Source organism: Vidua chalybeata, chromosome 7 (assembly GCF_026979565.1).
Source record: "Vidua chalybeata isolate OUT-0048 chromosome 7, bVidCha1 merged haplotype, whole genome shotgun sequence".
Classification (NCBI taxonomy): domain Eukaryota; kingdom Metazoa; phylum Chordata; class Aves; order Passeriformes; family Viduidae; genus Vidua; species Vidua chalybeata.
This window is the reverse complement of record NC_071536.1, coordinates 8,302,073-8,327,336: the sequence shown is the minus strand read 5'-3', so window position 1 is coordinate 8,327,336 and position 25,264 is coordinate 8,302,073. Positions and strand designations below refer to the sequence as shown.

General features: G+C 40.1%; 1 protein-coding gene and 1 long non-coding RNA gene across 2 annotated transcripts in view; one reads left to right on the top strand and one right to left on the bottom strand.

Annotated features, from left to right (window-relative positions):
- LOC128790413 (uncharacterized) overlaps positions 1-2,164 on the top strand; it is a 71,618-nt gene extending 69,454 nt beyond the window's left edge. The window contains exons 3-4 of the long non-coding RNA XR_008431744.1: positions 48-128; positions 2,108-2,164. This is a non-coding gene — a long non-coding RNA (uncharacterized LOC128790413). The remainder of the gene's footprint in view (positions 1-47; positions 129-2,107) is intronic.
- WDR75 (WD repeat domain 75) lies at positions 83-20,556 on the bottom strand. Its single transcript, XM_053947092.1, has 21 exons — positions 20,463-20,556; positions 20,178-20,307; positions 19,356-19,421; positions 18,681-18,774; positions 17,959-18,083; positions 17,557-17,627; positions 16,914-17,027; positions 16,281-16,369; positions 15,632-15,790; positions 15,274-15,333; positions 15,070-15,185; positions 14,457-14,629; positions 13,538-13,701; positions 11,159-11,342; positions 9,560-9,654; positions 9,083-9,178; positions 8,349-8,518; positions 7,717-7,776; positions 6,563-6,706; positions 6,391-6,482; positions 83-4,498 (listed from the first exon to the last, which is right to left on the bottom strand). Exons 1-21 carry the CDS (start codon positions 20,546-20,548, stop codon positions 4,294-4,296), a joined length of 2,493 nt encoding a protein of 830 aa, XP_053803067.1. The 5' UTR covers positions 20,549-20,556; the 3' UTR covers positions 83-4,293.
- Positions 20,557-25,264: the final 4,708 nt, after the last annotated feature.

Below are 25,264 nucleotides of genomic sequence, written 5' to 3'. Positions count from 1 at the left end.
TTATTTAAAGGAAATAGAGTAGCATGCTTTCATTTTTTTTTCTACAGTTTCTTATTGAAGAATGGCAGAGGAATTTTGCAGGAAAGGAAGATTACTTTTATTAGGAAAAACTGTGCCTGTCAGAAAAGGTAAGCACTGAACAGATTCCATACCATAGAATGGCTTTTAACAGAGGTTTGCAAAATTAGACTAGCATCTGTCAAGAATAAATATACCTCAGTTCCTCTGATTTGGGGTAGAAGGTCTGTTCAGGTTTCTCTGAGTTATATTTGAAGCTGTTGTTGTTTTCCTCTGTCCTGTTCTCTGCTGGTTCTAACTCTGGCTGTTAGCATGTGCTTTAGAAGGCTCATTGCAGACTGGGATTTGGCAGATTGAGGTATCTGAAAGAGCCTCCCCAAGGCCAGACACACAAATGATTGCTAGGCTGAAATACAAAGATCCAGGTGATACTAAAACACGTGGCACAATTTGCAGGATTTTTTTCTCCCCTGTTCTTGAACTCAAAAATCCACAGCAATCTCTGTTTAGTAATATCAGCCCCTTTCTCATAGCTTTCCTGCCAAGTCTGCCCACCAAGGACAAGGCACGTGTTGGAGCTGCTGTTAACTAATAACTCGTTTGGGCCTCACAAAATGCCACTGAAGAGCAGTGATTTTCAGTCTTTGTGGAACTAAACTTGACTGGAACAAATGGGCTAAAATTACTGATCACCTCTTCAGCACTTAGAGCAGCACCTGAGCAGTCTCAGGAGAGCAGCCCCTCAGTCAAAGCCCATTGCCATGATGTGCTCCATAAGGCCTTGCCTGTATATTTATTTTTTGTAATGCTTGCCATAGCTGCTGGATTTTCAGGCCCTCATGTTTATCCAATCACTTGTCTGAGTGGAAAATCTGGGAAATAAACAAGTCCCCTTCTAGGCACCTGCCATCCTTGTGTGTTCTGTCCCTCAGCCTAAATAAAGCTGTGACTGCTTCTGTGGAAACTGCTGTCCTGCTGTGATGCACAGGGCACCCACAGGTATTGAACACTGACCTCTACACACTGCAGAGGTATTTTCTCATTGTTGTATTTATCATGTAACTGGAATAATAAGATTAAATTCAGTCTTATTCTCTATGGTCTTTTGTGTCAAATCTTTCTATAGAAGAATAATAAAATCTTGTAAAGTAGCCTTTAGAAGGAAGAAGCAGAAGCCAAAAAAAACAAATGAAGATTTGACTTAGGGCATCTCAGTAAATACAGGGACTGATATGGCTACTGAGATACACAAGATTGAAGAAAAAAAAAAAAAAAAAAAAGGAACAGCAGAGAACTGTTTTAAAACTAAAGCATTCCAAGGCAGCCACAGACAAATCAGTAGCAGCCCTCCCTCTGTATTCTTCACTGTTGTAATTGCATTATCAGTCAGAAGACATTTTCTAAAAGGTTGGTCAAGAATGTGCCTGTTAACTGTAGTAAAACTGTAACCAGAAATTTATTTCCTTCTTGAGCAGAAAAAACACACAGAGAAAACTATAAAGTGAGGGCCCTCTGATATCCCAGTACATCCAGTCTGCTGGGAAAAGCAAAACCAAGTCAGTAATGACAAAAGCTGTATCTTGCTGAAGATTTCTAACACAATGCACTACTGCCTGAACACAAAACTGAACTGCACCTTCCCATGCTGACTTGCACGTGAATTGTCTCTTGCTCATACCTGCTTGGCTTCCAGGAAAGCACTTGACTTTCACAAGAACATGTGAATTTAAAAAACCCCACATGAACAGATATTAAGGTTTCCTCCTTTACAGCCACACTTAAATGTTGCTGACACAGTAACACAACACCAGGCTTTGAAGCAGCACTTTTGCAACAACATGTGTATAAATCCCTGCTTCACTCATACTTGTTTTTCACAGAGCTGAAGTCTGATATTATTTAAGGAAAAATACAAAAGTATGTATGCTGGATATTTTCCTAGTATGATGGATCTTTTGGAGGGGAAGGGGGAATCTATATACTTTTTATTTTCCTGTACTTTATGTTTCTGAGTTTTCAAAACCTATTATTTGTCAGTTACAGTCTTAAATAATTTTCCCTATTTGTTCTGTTGAAACTCTTCATTTAGGGAAAATTCTACTGGGTCCAAGGTTATGAAAAGGCTGTATCAGTTTCAGCTCTGCAGGTAAGAGGGATGGAAATAAAAATTGCTTACATTTGGGGAGCTGTGGGTTTTTTGCTTCAGCTACATATACCATGAGGTTATCTAAAAAGCTGTTATACAAAGGGAGAAAAATGCAAAAGCAGAAAACTGGCCAGAATTGTGATAGGGTGTGTTTTCCTTCTCTCCCTGTAAGTGTGATATATATGAGAGACATGAACTTACAGGCAAACTAACTTTGAAAAACTTTTACACGTCTTAAAATGTTATTTTTCTGTATACCAAGGCCTAAACAGGAAAGAAAATGCCTAATTATTAAAAACTTTCCTTAAAATTCTCAGTAATACTAATCTGAAGAGCTGTGGTACGTGACTTTATTGTATGAGAAGATGCAGGAGCCCCTTGCTGCCACAGGACTAAGTTAGCCCTAGCTGGTTTAGGCTGAAACTGGATCAATTAACTATTATTCCCATTAATGTCTGATTAGAAGGAAATATAAAGAGTGTGCAAGGGACTGTCATCACTCAATTCAAGTTGCATGGCAGACATTCCAAAACTTTTTACAGAAACTAATGTTGTCTTCTAAAATATCTTCATATCCTCACATTCATGTTTTAACATCCATGATAGTGAATTTACAGAATTAAAAGGTAATTTTCTATAATAATAGGTTTTAAACTAGTTTTTGGGTTTTTTTTTCTTTCCTGAGGCCAGCACTCAGATCTATTGGTAGAATTGTTTTTACCAGCTCTTTTTGGTGCCCCTATCTCTATGGCAGTGTTTCCATCTCTCAGGGTTTAAGACTTCCCCCACAGCCTCACCATGGCAGGTTCAACATCCAAAATACATCACTCCTAAATGTACAGGTCACTATTGTGCCACACTCTGGGTGCTGCTACAACATCCATTCATCCCTGGCTGCAGCCTGGACCTGTTTAACCTCACAGCAGCTGATGATGGACCTGCCAGCACACCAAAGGAGCAAACACTGCCTTTATCTTAAAATGGGAGAGGTAAACCTGCCAGAAAAATAATTCTGAGCTGCTTTCCTTGATGCCTAAGGATGAATTTCAGTATTTCTATACATGGGTGGAAGTGGCAGATTTTGTCTGTTGTAGGATACATTTCCCCCAAAAAAGTTAAAAATGTTGCCACTAACTGCCTTCCACTATATGGTGTTAACACAGGAGAGGAAGCAAAAGGGCCCTCCACTTTATTGGAAAGGCAGAGTAGGGAGAACTCAGGTTTCACTGAGTATTGGATTGGTCTTGTTCCAGCATTTTTAATCTGAATAGTTTTAGCAAAATATTGTTTCTTCAGAGCTTTTGGTGACCTCTGCCATTTGCATCAGCTTGCCTTCATACTACAGAGATTGTATTCACTCTAAGGCCCTCAAATTCACCACTTCAAACCAATTCTACACTCTGCTATGTATAGTTAAGTGATAGATTGGAATTGCAGCTGATGCATTAAAGGCCTGTTAAACTGGCTGTTGCATAAACTGATGCATCTCCTACATGATGCAGTTGTCTTGATAGTTGGAAAGCTTTCACAGTGCTCTGATATACTGAGTGCCCTCCACCTAAGAATCTCCATACTCTGTGAGCTCCACAGAAGATTAATATTTATATTCTCTAACCAAGCATGTTAAACCACTTCTCATCTGTTTCAACAGCTGCAAAGGACCTTCTGGGGAGACTTGTTACCTACCTGTATACAGCAGCAAAAACCCCCCTGATCTCCCCTGCCACACCTTGAGCTAAGCTCTCTCACCAACTGAAGGCATTTGCTGCTGTTGCTGCTTTGGCAGCAATAACCCAATCTCAGTGGGCAAGATTTTCAGCAGCTGAGCTGTCACTTTGCTAACTGATCACAAGTCAGATAATGAACTCAGTTTTGCTATTAGCCTTTTAAATACATGTGCAAGGGGGGAGCCCCCACACCACGTTAAGCATTTTCTAAGTTCACAGAGAATCAGTAATGAACTTAGAGCAGAATCAGCTTTTCAAAACTTTAATCACTGCCCCTTGTTCTGCATTCCTTTGGAAAGAGAAGCTGCTAAAATTTTTGGCCAGAGGACCTGAATTTTTTTTTTAAAGAATACTTAATCCACAAAGCTTCAGCTTGCAGTATAAAAAAAGTAAGATGTCTGTTTAGAAGGCTGATATCCAACTGTAGTCCATTTTTCTTATTTTTCGTAGCTCTTTTTCCTGGGATTTAGACAGTTTACATGTCATCTCTCCTAATAATTCCACGTGGCTTGTATCTTCTTGTTCCATTGCTGTGACATCTTCCTCATCTGAATCATCCTCTGCTTTTTCACTTTCCATTTCTACTTCATCAGCAACTTCTTCAGCACTGGAAGATGGTTGGAAACAACTCAATTAATAGGTACTCTCACATACTACAGTACTATAGGGGAAAAGTATCATGCAAACAACTACATAAACAAGATTTTATCTTTTTTTTTTTTCATTTCAGTCTGCCTTTTTCATTTCAGTCACCTTCAGTCTACCTACTATACTTCTCTTGCCACCTCAATGTCATTTTCCAAATAGCTCTACTCTAAGTAAACTTAAAATAGTTTTCTTTCTTGAAATATAGTAGGTAACTGCAGAGCAGGCAGGTCAGCATTACAACAAATGTTACAACATTGCAGTCCTACAGGATCAGAAATGTTGGATATACTGGTAAATGAGACAGTATTCAAGAAGGCCATTCTTCTCTTTCAAGTCTGAAAAAGGTCACTTGGTCTTAAAAACTGCTGCAATGCCTAGAGCATTACTAGGAAAGAAAAAAATTCTTTGGTTGTTTGATTTTTTTCTCTGAACATAGAGAGATTTTTAAAGTGGCTGTTCCCTTCTGAGTTCAAGAGTTTTCAGCACAAGCCTGTGCTGAAGTAGAAAGCACAATTCCAACAAATATATGGAACTGTTATAATTTAAAATGCATTAATTAATAGTATTAATTCAATTGTCTGTTGTATAAATATTGCAGATCTGCATGGCAAAACAGTACTGGTCTTCTAAAAATCATCTGTTGTAACACAAACTATTCATTACTCACACAATGTAAATGGAGAAGCACACAGTAATATCATATTGCCAAGGAAAATAGAAGCATTTAATGTTAATAATATACCCACTGTATAATAGATACACTCTACAGTGATAAACTGTGGTCAACCTTTAAGGGCCCAATGCTTACAATTACATGTACCTTTAAATGCACAGCCACAGTAGTCACCACTGTCAAAGTACAAGCTCTGCAAGTGCAAATATTTACACAGGTCACTGAACTCTCACATTCTTCAGGACTGAAACTAGATGCAAGTTCCCATGTATTAGATTTCTGCCACTGTTCTGTGGCTGTTTTGCTGTGCCATGCAGTCAGAGATCGTGCAGCAGTGGCCAGCACAACGTGGCAGAAGCCAGGACACTGCTGTTATGGCAGAAGCCAGGGCACACTCAGGAGCTGCTTGTTCCCGGGTGAGCTCTGGCCCCGCAAACCCGTCTGGCAAATGCACAACAACACCTGATTGCAAGGACAGGTTTTCATCCCTGGCCTGGCAGAGCTTAATGAAGCACTTCAAAGAATAGATGGCACAAAAATGCAATCATTGAACTACCTTCAGTGTAAGTGACAAGATTAATCCTAATACAATACCACTGTCGTAATCCCTGTGCCTGCATTCCTTTGATCCCAAAGGAGAAAGCTACACTTTTAAGTACCTATCAAACAACTCTATTAAATTGGCATTAATGCACTGTAAGCCAAACTTAAATGTGCTTACAGTGTACACTTGTATTTTGTAGCTTATTTAGAAATTACATTTAAGTTCTAAATAAATTCTTAAGATCAAGCTTCTAACTTACTGGTGTATCTAGAAACTGAAATCAAAAATTATGCAGCAAGTCATACTAATTTCAAATAAAGTTGAGATTCTAATATTTAACCAAAAATAGCACTAAAAAGCCATTAAATCCCTGGAATAAAGTTAAATTCATAGAGAACATTTGCATGTAAAAGGCAGTGTTTTGTGTATAAGCACATTATGCAAAACCCAGCAAAAACAACAGCAACAAAAGAGCCAATACACTAGACAGCCAGACCATTACCACATTGAAGTATTCCAGTGAATTACTGAACAGATAAAGAGTGTCTGAAAACTGCTTTTACACTTCAAAACAAAGACTCACATAATTTAAAGTAACTTTGATAACTAAGGAGAGTTCTTGAACTTTTCTTACCTTTTGTTCTCTTTGGAGATGAGCAATGAGTTAATAAATATAGTGCAGAGGAAGGAAGCAGATGGCAAAACGTGTGCTGGAGTGTGCAAAAGCTGCAAAGATAAAACAGAAGCTTTATGAAAGGCTTTGTTTGTTGTGATTTTGCTTGTACAATTACTGTAATTACTCCTACCTCTTTGACAGCAGGTGAAGCTTGCTCCTGCTTATTATGAACAACTGGTTTTCCAAGGTCTATATCCTCCTGTGCTTGCTGACGTCTGTGCTTTCCCAACAGCACACTAAATGGTGTCACAGGAAGACTTTCTTCCACTGCCAGCTTGAAAAAATGTAAGTAGAATTTTAGTGTCACAAATCTAAGTTCTATCTTCTTTTAAGTTACCAAAATTCAGAATAAACCCAAGTGAGAAAAGCCTACACTCAAATTTAACTCAACCGACTTATGTGGGTCTTTGTACTCATTCTCTGTCAGGTGCCTGGAGGGAATCCTTGCACAGAGGGTTGCAAAACTCTCCAGAATCTAGACTCAAGAACACTAGATTTTAATTTGCTGATCTACCTACTAACTTCCAAATATGGAAGGTGGTGCATGTGCCAGAAAACCAAAGGATCATTTATACTCCACCATCATTTGCAGAGAGATTAAATTATGTAATGGGAAGAAAAACATGGCACCTTGACTTCTGGCATTTTACTTCAGCAATATACATTAATCTGAACACCAAATTATTTCCTCACCCTCCAAAGAAGCTGATTGCTTATGCCCACAATCCCACATCATTTTGTATTAAAAAGATAGTAACTTCTACTTTGATCTACTTTATCTAACCAACCAAATCAATCAAATGCTGCTGTTACAGTTTTAACTTCTTCAAAATGAATTAAAAAAAAATCCAATTTCCCATACTGCTTCTCCACAGAAATACATACTGGAATGCAATTCTGGAACTCCTGGTAAGTCACAATTGACTGACATTAGAAAGCACAGTTCAGACCACACTCAAGGTTCCAAGTGTTAGAGAAACCAAGACAAGGAAAGAACTTACTCAAACGTTTTGTTTCATTTGTGTAAGCTGAATCTTTTAGAAAAGTATTCTTACTTTCCTCCCAGGGGAAATGGGGAGCAGCTGATACTTAAAAGAAAATTTTTACAAACAGCAGTTCTTGTCAAAAAATAAGCAAATCCAGATTATTGTCCCTTCAGCCTGTGACTCCAGGTAAGGATCTGGTGTGCATTGTCACGACAAAAGGGAATTTCAGTATGACAAAATAACCATCAGAATTTTGAACTACTCTGTCCATCTCAGTCAGAACTTCTATGAGAGGTACCTGTTTGCTTGATGGTGTGAGTCTTTCTTCTAGAGACTTTGTGCTAAGTGTCATTAGCTCCTAAAATACAGAAGGATGGAGCACAGTTATCATATGTGAAACTGCTTTCTTTATTTACATAGCTTGCCTACAAAAGCTTCCAACTGGCCCAAAAGTTTTATCAGGCAAGTGGAAGAGGCAAAACATCTCTTCATTTTGTAAAGAAACTGAAGAGAAGCAAGAATGCACCTACAGGTTCCATAGATTTTTTCAGAAAACAAACAAAAACCCCCACACCCCCATCCAGAAATTACAGGGAAATTGACCATCATGTGGAACATTTGAATAATCAGCAATAATCCATACAGCTTCCAGATACTTGTTTAAGTTAAACAGCATAGGCAATGTTCCCATGTTATCTAGTCTCTTGTATCAATGAAGCAGAATAAAATATTCACAGGAGAAATCCAGTAAATAATTTTGATCTTAGGCTGTTTTGGCAGTTGGAAGCTTGCAACAAAGCACAGCTTACAATGACTTGATATCAAAAAAGGAGCTCCTATGCTCATAAACAGAACTTTGAATTCCTATCAATCCATTTAAATAAAACTCAGTTTTTCCCCAGGAACCACCTACCAATTACTATTCCTTACTTGTGTATCTGTAAGAAAAAACAGCTGGGAATTTCTTAGCCAAAGGTATTTTTCTGAGCTTATCATTTCAGGTTCATCTCTTGGAACGAAGGCAGCAAGCAGGATCTTTTCTTTACAAAGATTTCTCTGTATGTAGATTGGCCGTGGCTCACTTGGTTTAAACACAAACACTGCAAAACCAAAAATATCTTCTTTTTAAATCAGGAAATTCTTATGCTCCTGGCCAGCTCTCAAAGCCCTGTGTATCCCAGCCAGGAAGGCTGGACAGGATTGCCTCCAAGCACCAGTTCACAGGAATATAACGGGATAACTTTACTCAATAATAGAAGGGACCTTTCACAGTACTCCAGTCCAGAGAACATAGCTGGAAATTAACATTTCTGTAGGAAGAGTTATCTTAATTTAATATCAGAGCTCTAAAATGTAGCTGCACAGTTCTGCATTTACAAGAGAGAGTCAAGAACATTTGAGACCCTCACCCAGAAAGTGTGATTAATCCTGAGATACATCCTGTACCTGAAACTACCTTCTGGAAGAAAAGGTAACACACTTCATTTGAATGCTGCTGTCAGATATGGCTCAGTTTCCACAGGTGCAAGCACACACTGAAGTCCCTCTCCAGCTTTCATGGTCTGAATTCTAAGAAAATTTATTTTCTAGAAATTGTGCTTCCCCAGTCTTAAATTCTGCTGATTATAACTTGTGAAAGAAGGCTTTGTAGGCTTTGTACTTACAGCTGGACTCTTTGGAGAGCCATGAGACTGCAGCAATATGTTCAGAAAGAGGATCAGGTTGCAGAACTACGACGTTGAGGTGGGCACTCCACTCCACTGAAAAGCAAGCAGAGCAAGAGCCAGAGGTGAAAAGGAGCCAAACAAAAGGTCAAACAAACAACACACAGGGCCTTAGCTGCTGGAAGAGGCAGCTCCACTCATTCCCTGGTGAATAAAAGCACAAAAATGCTACCAACTCCTACACAAGTGTAAGAAACACTACCTATTACTGGGTTATCGTTCACCTAACCCAAGATTTATTCTGCACACACAAAGCACATGCATGTGGACAGGATACTGTCCTAAGTATGAAAATAATCCCATTTCCACAGGGCATTTTGTAGTGTGTTAAATCTGGAATTGAACTAGAATTATTTCAAGGTTTCACAGTAATTTTAAGTAATAAATTACTCTAGCACACATTCAAGCTGATCTTACATGCACAAGTGAGCAGGTTCCAGCAACACAGAAAGCCATAATCAGTGGCACCAATAAGGTACTTGGAACATGTTAGTCTCCCAAAGCAGATGTTCCTACAGAAGTAAAAAGTCAAAACAAATTAGTCACCTTCAGAGTTCATCTTCATTTTCCTATGGAGCAATTACTCAAAACTCACAACAACCATTCAGTTATGATTTAGTGTTGGTATCTAAATCCAAAATTTGCTTTTTGTATTCACCTCTAGTGGCATCAAACTCCACACACAACTATCAGATAAGTCTGATAATTTAAAGTGTGCATAAATATGTAAGGATTACAAGTTTCTACAGCATTCCAATATAAAGGAGGGATTTAAAACTCTTAAATAAATTACAAACCCATACATAACTGTAAGTATTGACATTGGGATTAGAAAATAATTTAATAATTAAAGAAGCCCTACTATTGTTTGGGAACTAGAACGAGAGAAGTAGTTAAAAAAGGGTTATTATAAGTTGCTCCAATTGAAGAAAGTATGTGATTTAATTTCTCAGTCTCTTGTTTCAGAATAACAGAACAGCTTTATGACTTGTAATGATAAAAGATTTTCAAAAAAGCTAATAAGGGACAGAATTTGTATATTAAAGCATAGCCCTTTGAAGTTATGCAGGTAATACAGAAGTTCATTATATTCTGAGAGTAATTTATTTCCTTTTAATATAAAAAATAGTAAAGGTTGTAAGAGGAGGCAGCTGGCCTGGGAAAAGCTTGCCACTGCACCAAGCTGGTGGCTCACATGCCTCCCACAATTTTCCTGCACACCAGTTTCAGAATAACATTTCTCAATTTCTAATCTTAGAGGACCAACATAAAACAGACTTCATCACACAAAAGAAAAGCTTACAAACATACACACAGCACATGGAAGGGAGAAACCTCTGTATGCTGCCATGATTCTTTGTGTCAAGAGTCTTTAAAATATTGTGACCACACAATGCTGATGTCTTTTATCATGACAACATACAATGGAGCATTGCTGGGATAGTCTGCCAGGAAAACATGGATTTTTGAACAGAGGTTACAGAGGATCAAGATATGTATTTCATAGTACAGATGAGGTCATCATGCCTTCACTGATGGTTTATTGTTATAATTATATATATATAATACAATATATAAATATAATATATAAATTATATATATATATATTATATAAATATAATTTTATTGTTATAATTTCTATTTGCATGCATACATACACAAATAAAGAACCAACTGTTTGTATTTATACTTTTCCAGGACTTTGATTCACCCCTGGATTAATGGGGAAAAAGAGAAGGGCTATCAACACACTACTTGTGTGCTCCATGATACAGATTTAAAGAGGGGAGGTACAAGAGACATAAGTAAGCAAGAAGGAACTGCAACGCTCAATCTTATTTTTAACCAACACCTAAAAGCCATTTTAGTCTTTTCTATATACAAATTTAAGACTGATAAATGCAATGTTTATGTGTCTATGTTTATGAACATATACACGGTCTTGGACTGCTATAAATTGATTCTTTCTTTTCTGAGAGTTCAAATGAGACATAAAAGAGCAGATGAAAAATGTACCTTATATTTCCAGGTGGATGGCAAAATGTACACTTAAGATCCCAAGTAAGTGAATCCCATACAGTGACAGTTTCTTCAAAACTAACAGCAAGCAAAGAGCCATCTTCTGAGAAGCAGCAGTTCGTAGCTTGGTAGTTGTGGTAACTGCCTACAAAGTCACAGCTCCAGCTCACACTCTGGTGTGCTGCGTTGAATGAACAAGCCAGTTAATTCAAGTCCATACATAAAGAAAGAAGAATTCAATTATTATTGCAAAATAGGCTCAAGAGCAAAGCAGTTTTCTTTCACAATTTTTGAAGAGTACAGAGAATCTGCCCTGTTCTAATATGAGAAACAGCTGGCAGGGTTTTCATTTCTCCTCAGTTTTGCATTTGAACAGTGAACCTTGAGACTGACATGGTACAATATTCATGCTTAGTTTGCCAACTCCATTAACTGTGCTCTCACAGAGGCAGAGGTTAGGAAAAATACTCAGATTCAACACTTATTGTTCTGGAAAAATTGTTCTGTCATAATTCTAGCAAGAACACAGGAGCATTATTCAAAATCTGAACACAGGTTGCATTTGAGACCAACAAAGCTCATTAATTTGCAGAAGATTTGAGTATCACCAAGTGACCCACCAGCATGCTTCCTTCTGTTGGTTCACCTGCCACTGCATTCTGTTTGGACACCTTTCCCACTGCTGACAGTTACCAGAAAATAAACTGGAGCGAAGTGATGTACTTACCACATTAACATACATTTCCCAGTATAAAATAATTCCTACATGCTTTGGAAACATTTGAGTAGGATGGGGAAAAAAAGGAAAATCACCCTATGCTAAGTTACCCTTTATATAATGGCTACAAGTTGATGATTAAAAGACCTGCCTGTAAAACAAAACAAAACAAAACAAAAAAACCCAAAACCAACAAAAACCAAAAAGCCAGAAACTATTGAGTACTTCCAACTGCGTGGCACCATCTAGGGGCCCAGCAAGAGACCTGCAGCAATTAACACATACCAGAGTGAACTCAACTTTGCTAAAATAATGTTTGCTGCAGAGAAGCTGCAGCATGTCAAGCTTTTCTACCTGAGCATTCCTACTCTGCTCCACTGGGCAAATACACCACAGCAGTCACCATTAATTGGTACTTTCACATATGCCATGAAACAAAACCCTGCAGTCACTTTAAATACAAACACCCTGACGAGGCCACAGCAGATACAAAACTATTTTGTGGAAGGAAAAAAAAAATTAAGTTTAATCCCCAACTGACACTATACTCAAGATCAAAGTATCTGCTCATTAAGTTAAGATATAATTTACCCTCAGAATAATTTATGAAAAAAAGCAAAACCAAACATTCTTTCAGATACCATTGGGGAGATTACTACTAGTACAGTAAACAACAGGTTTTGTCTTTCTTCTCATCAGCAGCCACAATTGAGGGACAAAGCTTGGAAAGAGAAAGTCTGGCAAAATATGCCAAATGGAAACCCTAGTAGCTCAAAAGTACTTTTGAACATGTTCTCACCTGCCCATGAAAAGGCAAACAGACTACTAAACTGCAAGCAGTTCAGCAAGACCACTATCACAACTACTTAGGAACATGAAATAACAAGACATCCAAGTGGCACGAAAGTGCCACTTAAGCGTGCCTGAAACTGTAATAACATTTAAATAAAAGAATATTAATATGTTGGAAATCTTTTTTATTTCACATCCAAAGGCATATAGAGCAATCAATAAACATACAGAGATGGTCTGTTTGAAAGAAGTCAACATTAGCATGTCTTTCAAGAGGTTAAATTTGGTTATTAAAAGTGTCTCAGAAATACCTAAATACCAATTCTATGATGTTCAACTACCTAATGGAAAGATGTTCAAAAAATGAACTCTGAAGCGGTGGATCTGTCAAATTGCAGAAGTGCTATTGTTTTACACTAAGTCAGCTCAAACACAGTAACACATTGCTGTATCCTGCTCCTTTGCGCAGGAGTCTCAAAAGAAAAGCCAACTCAGAGGATTGACAAAAATCCATTTTCTCAGCATGGAAAAATCATTACCACAAACAGTTCCTTAACCAATGACTACAGGCTGCCATTCCCTTCTGCAGTAGCTTGCCAAGGTGTTTGGCTTTATCAGGAACCTCAATACCAAACTAATACTGTGGAACTATGGCAGAACTCCACCACAGGATGCTCAGGAGAACACAATACTTCATGCAGCAGCAGAAGCAGATCAATGCAGGGGACTAAGCAAATGAAAGTAGGGTCTTAATTTCTACAGCATGACTTCAAATATCATTGTAGGTCCTTTCCAACTCACATTATTCTTATGGTTCTATGTTACAAGGAGAAGTTAAGAGTAAGTTATATTTTAGCCACGCTTACCTTCTGGATCAGAGTCTTCTACTATCACCCAGACTTTAAACACACAGTCTCTGCCAGTTGTTACCAGTATGAGAGAGTCATCTCCCAGCCCATCCATGTCACGAAAGCACATATCTGTGATATGGTTGTCATGGGGCGTGTTTATTCTGGTGTTCAGTGCAAAGCTATAGGAAAAGAAAGCAGAAGCTTGCCATTCTGTTTAATATAGAACCTGGGGAAGACTTCCGTTCAAGCTGATTCTGGAATGGGCAGGGAGAAGAGAAATCAAAAGAATTTAAGACAGCTAAATGGTATTGCATTAACAGATCAGGTTTCCCTAATGGCTTCCATACAGTAGCCCAGCACCAAGAATTAGCACTAGGCAAGCATCTCTCAAATACTCAGCCTGAACCCTGGGCAGTCTTTCCAGTACTTAGAAAATCAGTCACGTGGTTGGTCTGTGTAGTAGCTTTCTTTTGCCTTGTTTCTTTAAGACGATAACAATTTGTAGTCAAAATGTAATTTTTTTAGTAGGAAAATCAGGGAAAGGCTATTAACCAGATGCATATGTTAGCTAAAGACAAAGACCAACAATAAAATTATAATCTTCTGTACCTTCTGGTGAAGGACTAATCAATAAATGATGGATTACAGAGAGGTGGGAAAACCATATGAGCTACAGAACCATTCTGTCAGGTCCATGATTTTCAATACCAAGAAAATAGGTGAATTTAAGTCCCATGGTTACAATATCTCTGATTACTGTAAGTAAAAGAGATCCAGAGCAATTATTTCCTGTGTGTATTCAGTGCAACTCTGTGCTCTGCTGCAGATGCTGTAGTGTGCATGGTAACCCCCCAGGTCTGGAAAAACTCTGCAAGGCAACATCTGTGCAGGAATTTGTGTGACTGACAGCTGGAAGGCCAGCTGTTATCATTACCTTTGTGTCTCTTCACTGTAGAACCACAGCTTCAGCTGTAGCTCGGGGTCAGTCACTTCTTCACTCTCCTCCACCGTGGCCAGCCAGGTGCCCCGAGCGCTGAACGCGACCTTCACCAGGTCCGACTGCTTCAGACCCGCCTGGTGGATGTACTGGCGCTGCACAATGTCCAGCTGCAAAGCAAGGCCACAGGTGTATTTAAAATTCAGGTAGAGCTGTAAGAGATACCACTCATGAGACCATGGAGAAAGGATGCTCTGAGGGCTCCAGTGAGACCTGACTGGGCTGTGGCATGAAGAAGTATGCCAACATGCGGGGAAAGCAGAATTACAAGAACGCATTCCACAATGAGAAGTGTAGCAAAGAATCAAAAATAATTTGAAGGTGTTTTACCTACAAATTTTTGACATTTAAGAGGATAGCATACTGTTTCAAAGTACTTTTTTCAGTATCAATATTTAGATTTGCTTAAAAAATGAAGTCAGAGATAAAGCCAAGAACATCTCAGCCTGGAATCCAGCCTTGTGGGATAGCTGCATGGTTGTTCCCATTTGCCATATTAAGTTACTTGACTGAATCAGTTAAAGTTTTGGTATAAGCCCATCCAACTTACACTGAACAACTGTTGGTCACTCTGGAGGGAATAGAACTGCAAGTGGCCTGGCTCTCCATTCAGGACCAAAGCTTTGGTTCTAGGATCAACCACTAGGCCAGTCTTGACATCCCTACCTGGAAACAAAATTCAGGTGACAAATGACCAAAGCTGTCAAGTGACACATTCTAACCTCTAAGTGGAAGACAAATTTACTGCACTTACTTTTGATTAGCCCTTGAATACTTCTGGAAAACCTTAGGTTGCTGTTGATTATTGTAATTCCTGAAAGAGAAAGCAGACCAAGTCTTGCAAAAGGCACACATCTCATGACAGGAAAGAACCGTAACCATGTGTACTGTAAATCTATCTTTTCCCAGCTTATGACACCAAGGTGGAAAGCCAAGTTACACCGGTCATGAAGCAAATTCACAGAACTGATCAAAGAGCAAAAGAATCTGTTTTTTCAAGTTACTAATAAAATTTTATGCAGTTCTTAGTTAATTCATCCAAAATCAACAAAATAAAGCTCATAGAGATTTGCATTTCCATTGAAGTGATACTAGGATGTGTTTTGGCTTACTGTTGTCTGTGTGCAGGGTGCAGCAGAGAACGCCGTCAGAGGACATGGAGATGTACTCGATAGGAGACCCCAAACGAGGCAGGAAATCCTTCTGGCATGAAGATTCATTGCGCCACTGGACTAGAACAGATTCAACTCCACCACTCAGCAACCTGGTTCCTTTTCCAGCAACAAAATACAGTTAAAAGGTTTTGTTTAAAAACAAATAAAATCAGCAGCCTGTGTCTTAACAATGACAGACAGACATGAGTTTCTCAAAACTTTTTAAACTGTCACAAGTAAACAATTATATCAAACCTGGGCAATACACACAGACATGCTTCTCATTATCTCCTGTTAAATTGCTAGAGAAACTTTGATTACGTAACAGGAACTTGTGTCTACAGTGAAATTTAAGCAATGCCAATCAAAATGCATATAAAAAATAACTCCTTTAATTTTTATTTCAGATCCTTCCTGGATACACTTACAATTCTAGAAATTAACTTGTTAGTAAGTGGACAAACCTGGAGCTTCTACAGATTCTTCCCTGTCTGCTGCAACACTTCAAATTTGAGAAGGTTTTATTTGTTTGATTGAGATTTTTGGGGTTTTTTAAGTAGGTTTTTTTTCATTGCTTTGTTTTGGTTTTTGTTTTTCTTTTACTCACCCTCCACAGAATAAGCCAGATCCATGACAATATCATGATGCCAGTGCAGTGCAGAATATGTGTACGCTTTCCTGTGCCGGAAATTCCTCCTGTGTGGAGAGGAACAAAACAATTCTTTACTCACAACATCAACAACAGACTAAACAAAAGGAAATATTGAATTGAATCAATTATATCATCCTGTCCTCTAACTTCTAGACTAGTTTATCCTACTCTCAAGTGATGCAGAAGGAGGGAAGGAACCACACTACAGGTTTTCAGAACCCTCCTGGTCTACACCTCACATCTTAGATGTCCTAAGCAACTCTGCCCGGGAAGCAACTTAACCATGTAATGTTTTTAATCATGTCTTCCACTGATGTACTCTCCTTACAACTCTACTTGCCCATAAAGAGTTATTTCAGCTGTTCTTACATTACCTTTTACACCTAAGTTTAGACTTAGCAGAGCATAACTTAACATAGGCATTTTTTCCACTTGACATATACACTGTCAGCACTGGAGATTCATTGCTCATTCTGACTTCTGAAAATGGCAATGCTAAGGACAAATTAGACTGCTTTGCTTAGGTTTGACTTAATTCCTACAGTCAGAGGAGTTCATGGGATACACAGTTAACCAAAATGCACATACCAGAGGCGAATCTTTCCATCAGCATGGCCAGTTGCTATGCAATCCTCCGTAGGATGGCACACAACACAACTGAAGCGATTGTCTCCCTTTGTCTTCACTGTACTTAAGGAAAACCTTCAAAAGTTAAGAAAGGAACTTTAATTGTAAGAGTTAGGTTGGTTTTTCTAAAACAGATCTTCAAAAGGATCAGCTAGTGCACATAAAAATTAATTCTGATTAGAAAAATTAAACATATTCAAGTTGTTATGGTTACATGCACTCTCAAAAAATACTTATTTTCCTCTTGATTTCCTTAATTCTTCACCTTCAATCAAGGTGAAAGAGTTTTTGCTTTTGTCTTTCTCTCCCTCTCCTTTTCGCCTGCTTCCCTCCTGCTGCCTGGGCCCTGCCCAAACTATGTCACTTGTTTCAGGTCAGCATCAGCCTAAGTATTTAACTGAAAAAAAATACATTCATCAGCTGCAAAGGTAAGGTACCACTGCCATTGATCTGCTCACTGATCATTTCTACAGGAAGCTTCTTACACAGTGTCTACATCCCCTCCAGCAGAAAACCAAATATGATATCATGTGTGCACACATCATGAGTTAAAAAACATTTAGGCTATATCAGACTGAATCAATACCTGACATTTCATTCTTACCTGTTCAACAGTTTCTTTTCAAAAAAATAAACTTGGAGATTCACATCCTTTACTGATACCACATATGCACCCTGTTAAAGTAAAGCCATTTAGGACATACAGATTATGTTTTCACATAAGAAAAAAATAAAGCACATTTCACTACAAAATACTTTACTCTGGAGACAACACATAAGCTGATGTTGAGTAAATACTTTCCCATTATAAGTGTCAAAGTTTCTTTTTTGTTTTTGTAATATTAAAGAAAGCATAGCTCTTACACTGACACTGATTCATTTACTTTCAGTTTTGTTTCAGTACTGCTGTGCTTTGCATAAAGGCATAAACAGCACAGCATTTGAAAGGAAAAAAACCCCAACCAACCAACACCCAGAGAAGAAAAAAACCCAAAGGTGGACATACTTCTCTTCCAAATGCAATTTGCTTCGTTGATGCACCCACCCCATCCAGAACCACTGAGAGCTCCTTGCATTCCAGATCTTGGCCTGCTCCTTTTGTCAGCTTAACTGAGACCAGCTGGAATGTATCTGACCAAAGAAAAAAATCTCTCTGAAACCAACAGTAGTACTGAAGAACAAGGAACAGACAATGGCTATCAATGCAAGTGTAAGCAGAAAAATCCAAGAGAAGCTGCACAGTATTTGCTCTTGTTCTGAAGTAGCAATATATTATAGTACACAGTAAGGCCAAGCTGTATTTATTGCAGACATAATCCCATACAAAAATACCTAGACATGCTGTGAATAGGACAAGTCCCTTTATGGTAATACTGCCTAAGGTGGGAGAATATTCCCCAGCACTCATACCCAACTTCAGTAGTATAACCTGAACCTTGGTGAGCACTGCTCAAAGATGAACTGCATCTACAAGACCACATCCATGCAGTACATGCCTCAAAAGCAAAGACAAGCACTCTTCTAGACAAATATTGGAATGACAGATGTCACTGTGAATGAGAATGGAAGAGATACAAAGTGCAGGACTAGACATCTGCCACAGGATTTAAAAAATATTTCACAATTAATGTATTAAAGTCCATCCTTGCAGCACACTGCTCACTGCTGGGACAGTAGCACAGACACAGAATGACTGAGATTACATGGGTGATGCTGCTTGTACTGTACCTCGTTCACCCTTCTTTGGAATGACAACAAACACCAAGTCCTCAGCACTAGCAAGCGTGTACAGTGCCAGAAGTTTGGATCCTACAGTGAAAGTCTGAAAATAAAAAGAGAAGGAAATCAACAATTACTACATTTGTGTGTATGTCTTTAAAATAAGGAAATCATGTCTTAAATAAACGTTCATGTATTAATTAAAATTCTTGATTCTAAGACAAATTCATCTTTATTCTATCAAAGACTGATACAAATGTTAAAACAGTACTAATAAAATATGAGACATCAAATTTACTGAAAAGCCTCGTGATTCCTTATGCCTAATACAAAGAAGGCATACCCAGGGGTATGCTAGGGGAGTGCTGCAGGTGGGTATTCAGCAGAAAATGTGAGCAAGAGTAAGCAGCACATATTATCAAGCCATCAGATCAATTCCTATTGGTGCATCCCAAACTGCAGCACACTTCCCAGAGCTACCCTGGACTCAAAACTGTAGCAGGTAGCAAAGTCAGTATATCTCCCACCTTCTTCCCTGAAAGGATCTGAATCATTATCATCATCACACATTCTATTACTGCCATAATTAGATGGGGTTTAGGTTGTGTTAATAGTAGAACAACCCATCTCAGGCTGATTTGTGACCATTTTGGACATGCTCTTAACAGGAATAACTCAACATACTTTAATGGGAATGCCATCCATGAAGTCCCACACCTTAATGGTGCCATCGAGAGAGGAAGAATAGAGCTGAAGACAAAAAAACCAAAAACTATATAAGTAATAGCAATATATAAAATATATTGATATATATAACAATATATCAAAACCAGATTCTACATAAAATCACAACCCTGATTCCAGATAACTGAATAATAAAACAACAGGACAGAGACCAGCTCTGTGCTGCCTTCAAATAAAGTCCAAACACAACACTATTACTGTAGTTTGAAATGTACATTGTCACCAAGAGTGAATGCACAGATACCCACCATGTGAAGATCTAATTATGCAAAGTTAATATGTAGAGCAGTCCCTCTTGGTAAATAAATCTTGTTTATATCAAGACACCAAAAAAAGCCCAAGCAAACTAGGAGCAAGGAAGGCAGGCTGGGGGCAGAGGGAGCCACTGGACAAGTTAAAGGTATTTAGTTACATCTGCATCAGTACCAGCAGATACAGAAGGGCGAACACCAACCACAGTATTTATGATCTTCTCACATGGTTCTTTTACCCTTTCAATCAAAGAATCGGAAACTTTGCTGTATTTCAGTTTTGTTGTCATTCCATTCAACTACTGTAATCCACGTGACATTTCACGTTTGTGTTTGTAGGAAACTGACATAGCTCTATCCTCGTCAGATTTCAGCGAAACATCAGCTCGACGATGCCCTAATCACGCCCAGCCCCTTCCCAAACTCCCGCCAGCCCCGGGACAGCCCCCGCGGTGGCACATAAGGATCAGGGACAGCCCGACCAGCCCCAGCCAGACCTCCCCCAGCAAACCTGCATGTGATTGTGTGGGTTGAGCTGGATGCCGGTCACCAGGTCGGCGTGGCCGCACAGGAGCCGCAGGGTCTCCTCGGTGTTCACGCTGAGCACCTTCACGAAGTCCCCCGAGGCGCACAGCAGGTACCTGCAGGGGGGAAACGCTGTTACCCCGGCCCAAGGGGCCCGGGCGCCCCGCGGCAGCCGCAGGCCGCGGGGAGGGGACACCGGCGGGCAGAGCCCCGCTCGGAGCTCAGGAGCCCCCCCCCGAGCGCGGCAGCCCCAATCCCCCGGCCCACTTGCTTGGAGTCGGCGGAGAACACGGCCCTGGCGCCGCGCAGGCCGCTGCCCCCGCACCGCACCACGCGCAGCGCGCCCGGCGCCACCATCTTGTCCCGCCGCCGCCCGCGTGCCGGCCCCGCCTCGCCCGGCGCTGATTGGCCCCGCCGCCGCCGCGAGCTGCGGGCGGGCTGCACGCGCGCCCCCTCACGGAGGCGCTGGAGCGGCGCAGCAGAGGAGCGGCCCCAAACCCACCTCATCCATCACCCGGTGCCGCGTCCGGACTCTCCCTAAACACCTCCAGGAGCTGCCACCTCCCCGGGCAGCTCCTTACAACCACTTTATCGGAGGAAATTCTTCTTAATGTCCAACCTGAACCTCCACTGTCCTCCCGTCGGTTTCCTGGGAGCAAAGCCCGCCCCCTCACCTGGCCACAGCCGCTCATCAGGTGGTTCGTACAGGGCGCTCCGCCCTTCATTAGTGCCCCTGCCGAGCAGCCCTCAGGGCGTTAGTGAGTGCGAGGAGCTTGCGGGCATGCTGTCCGTGCCCACTACCAGGCTTTTCGTCCGAAAACTCCCCCAGCTGCTCTCCGCGGTCATTCCCAGGATGAAAGGCGGCGGGAGCGCTCTGCAGGGCTGCGCTGGCCCTGAGAGGCTGTGCCGCTGTCACCCCCCACCCCCCCGAGCGCTCCGGTCCCTCCTGGCCCTAGCGCGTGGGACGGGCTGCCAGGGCACTGCAAGGGAGAGTCCTCTGGCTGGGTCTGGAATTGCGCCTGTCTGAGGAGAAAAATGCGTTAACTCCCTTGTTTAAGTGGGTAGAAAGGCTGAACAGAGGAAACTGATGGATAAGCTTTGCTAAAACCCCCCCTTGTTTGCCAACTTGGACGAGCTGTGGGTTTGCCGAGTTACTGAGCACATCGCGTTCTCGTATCTGGAGGAAAACCGCTGTCAGAAGCAATGCGAATGTCTGGAGTACACTGTGATTTATGGTGTCTGCGCCCTTCACTGCTGCTCCGGAATAGCAGTTACAGTTCTTGCCCAGCTGTGTAGTTTTGGCGGCTGTTTACGCGATCGAAGGTATCTCTGGTATGCTTGTAATTGGTTTTTAAACAGTCACCCTTCACAGACAATAACGGGGACAGGTGCGTTATGAGCGGGTAGTTGTGATCATCCCGCTGTAAACTCCGTCCTTTTCTTCCTGCTGAGTTCGGAGGTTAACTCAGAGTTGTGCAGGGACAGTGGCACACACAGTGGAGTATTGTGGTCATAGGGAACTGGGGATGGGTGTGAGAGAGAACAGTGCACCCGGAAACCTGGCTGCCGGTCTCAGATGCTTGGGCAATTAAACAGTGCACTCTCTCCAGAGCTGAGAGTAGAATTTACGAGTGCTGCCTAAATTGCAGTTGGGTGCAACAGCTGTGTTGTGCTCTCATTCTGGTGAAAGTTTTAGAACCCAAAGGAAGATGCAACCTAGTGCTCCTCCTGTATGGGACAGTACATCGTGTCCAGGTCCCGAGCCATAGGCACTGAGTACAGCCAGAGTTCTGTCAAAGGGGGGAAAAAGCAAGGTCTCCAGGAAAAGCCAGTCCCTTTAATCCACATTATTATGTGGATGGGACTCTTTTGTCAGGTCTACACTAAATGTAAGTCAAGTTTTGCTAAAACACAGGAACTTGGCATACTCGTCCTTCTCCTTGATAAGGGACAAAGGCAAATACCTTGTGCGTCTTAATGCATGTGTTTTTGTGACGCACGTTTATTTTTATCTTTTTAGGAAATCTGCCATAAGCTTTGAAGCTGATAAACCATGTAGAGATCAAGACTACCCCCAAACATATATCCCAGGGCAGGAGCTCAGAGTGATAAAACAAACCATATACTGCCAGCACCAGTGCAGAGCACTGCTCCCCCACAGCACAGCCACTGCTTTCAGCACTGCCTTTCTCTGCTTCCAGCAGCACAATTAATTTGATTTTCCTTCCCATGTTTCAGCAGAAAACCCAGTAATGCACCACAATTAATGTGATTTCAGTATCAAAAGACCACTTGTTAGTTATTATAGTCAGGGTTTTTTCAACCGTAGATGTTCTGTGTAATTGTTCCAAGTAATGCAGCCCAAAGTTTTTAGTAGTGCTGTTCTAAATATGTAACATTTCTGGGAATTAGATTGGGTCACTATGGCAGAATTTAAAAGGTTTTCATATTCAAAGTTAAAATGGTTGCTATAAATTTGTTAGGAAATAATGAATAATAGTTGTAAAAATAACAATATATAATATAGAATTATTAATAAATAATACACACACATAGAGTGTTTTAAATTTTTTTTCTTTTTTAGATGCACTCAGCCTTTTAGTTTGTTGTCATAACCTATATTTTAAGTGCCGTTTGGTGGACAGGTGTATACAGAACCAAAACTTACTGTACCAGTTTTTGGAAGTTGAGGTAGAAGAAGATACTGAAAGTATCTGATTTGTGGTATTCAATGGAGTAAGGAGCAAAACTAATCTAACCTGTTGTTTGATTTTATTTGTTTGAAGTGGTGACCTTGTATGCTTTTTCTAATTTGTTTGTTTAAATTTACATTTCCAGTATACAAAATTCATAGGTTTGTCTGTCTGCAGAAAGTTGCTTTTGTCTTTCCCGGAGTAGTGATTTGATTCAATAAGGATGCTAGTGTATTCAGTTGATGCTTATTTAGAAGGAATTAATCAATATAATATAATTGTAACTACTATGGTGTATTTTTGCAAATTTTTGAAAAAATGTATTGCAATGAATTGAGCAAATAGTTCATAGATCATAGCAAATAGCATTGGCCAAAGATTTGTTTGCATTTAGAATTCACTGTGTGATTGTGTAAGTAATTACATGTAAACTAGTTGGAGAGAGTGCAGCTGTAGTTCTGACATGTCTATTTTTAATGTTGTAAATAAAAATAGACTAACTTTAAATATGTTACCAACTTAGATGGAAATCCTTCCAGGCCAAGAGGTGAGTTCTTTCTAAACAAGTGTTACTAGTTAGGTTTATGTACTCTGCCTAGCCTGTAAGTTTCTAAACTGTCCCATTGCTTGTGAAATTCCATGTAAATAATACAGTGTAAGAGTGATTAAGAGAAAAAAAAAAAAACATTGTTTTGACTTCAAGGAAGCAGAATGACTGTCCTTAAGGAAGGGTATGGTACACTACAGTACCACTGCAGTTCATTAAACCAGTAGTACAACACAGGACACATATATCAAATGCTAATTAATTTTATATTTGACTTGGTTTTCAGCAGGTTCCTTACTCTTCTGCATCCTATTTGATCTCAGCCTTGCTACCTAATAGATATCCAGCTCTGTATCCCTGTCTGGAGCCTGGGAGCTGTGATCAATCACTCTCTTGCTGTCCCCCACACTGATTTCACACTGGGATGCTGGTTAGCCAGCATTTCAGCATGGGGCAAAGAATCTGGTACATTTCAAAATCTGTTCTGTTTGTAAACTCCACAGTTGGTCTTGAATGGCTTTTTGTCTTCCATTTAGTGCCTTTCTCAACCAACTTGTAGCTGCAAAGAGGGTTCTGAAATACATGCCTTGAAGTCTTCTGTAAGGAAATCAGGGATAAGAAAGGCTGCTTGTTTAATAATGCTTTTGTTTAGGAGGTGATACGACTGACTCACACAATTGATTACTAATTTGCCTAAGTAAACTTCACACAAAGACAATGTACTCGTATGTTGACTTCAGTTCGGGGGACATTTATTTTAAGGGAAATGGCACTGTTTTCTTTGTGGTATACAAAAATTAACACCTCATTTGCTGAAAGAAAAACTAACGTGTCAGAGATGAGAACGGGGTATGCGGCAGGAACGCGTGTGGTGTGGGAAGCTCCTGCAGCGGGGCACACCAATTGTGCTCAAGTCGGCAAAGCAGCTCTGCGGGGAGGGGAGGCTTGGCTTATGGAGAGATGGTACTTAGAGCAACCCATTATAGTAACGAGTCAAAGCCGCCGTCGGCACTAGAGGGTGCTGGAAGAGCGACTGCTACATGAACAACTCCGTGTTTGAAGTCCAGAATCCCGGGGAAGGGGAGTTCGCCAAAGGCGTGGTGCCCCTCAGAGCTCTCTGTTCTGACCCGGCCTTGTCATAAACAGCACATTGGTGTTCTCCTATTGGATCCGCTGCTGTCAAAGGGAGGGCCGGCACCTTGGAGGCACTCTGTTGTGTGACACTGTTTCCTTGGCAGTGCTCAACAGGTGATGGCAAAACAGACGTCACCACTGCAATCACTTGTTCAAAGAATTTTTGTTTTGAAACATCTCTAAATAGAGGGACTGAGTATATGGTGAGAATGAGTAGAGGCAAACTCGATAAATGGAAATTTGAATCTTGATGGTGATTCTGAAGTTGGTCTTTAAAATAATTTCACATCTGTATGTTTTGGAGTCTGATAAATTGTGGAAGAGTAAATAGTACAGTTTCAATTTAATTTAAATAGTTAATTTTGAAAGTAGTTTTTTCTTTTGAAGATTGTAACAGTTTAATACTACAGAATTGTTGATTATAATGTCATCCCATACTAGTTTGATTTTACAAGTTCTTTAAATACTTTGGAAATATTGGCCAATAATTACTGAAGCACACTTAGTTTGATAGCGCTGTTTGGAGTTTTTGTTAACGACATTTTAAGGTAAGGGGATATCAGTTAGCTAGTAAGCAGGTAATGACACAGTGAGAAGCCTTGCAAGTAAATAAAATGGATATTTCATATGAGAATTTGACAACATGAATTCCACTGAAATTTCTTCCCATTGCATGCATTCCTTTTTTTTTTTTTTAAT

Bases quoted from the DNA above. Each gene is read 5' to 3' on its own strand.
- WDR75 (XM_053947092.1), bottom strand. From the start codon at position 20,548: ATGGTGGCGCCGGGCGCGCTGCGCGTGGTGCGGTGCGGGGGCAGCGGC. The intron at 18,084-18,680 runs GTACAGTACAAG...TTCTTTGGTCAG, and splicing joins TCCAAAGAAGGGTGAACGAG to ATACATTCCAGCTGGTCTCA. The intron at 15,186-15,273 runs GTAAGTGCAGTA...TTTTGTTTCCAG, and splicing joins TATTCAAGGGCTAATCAAAA to GTAGGGATGTCAAGACTGGC.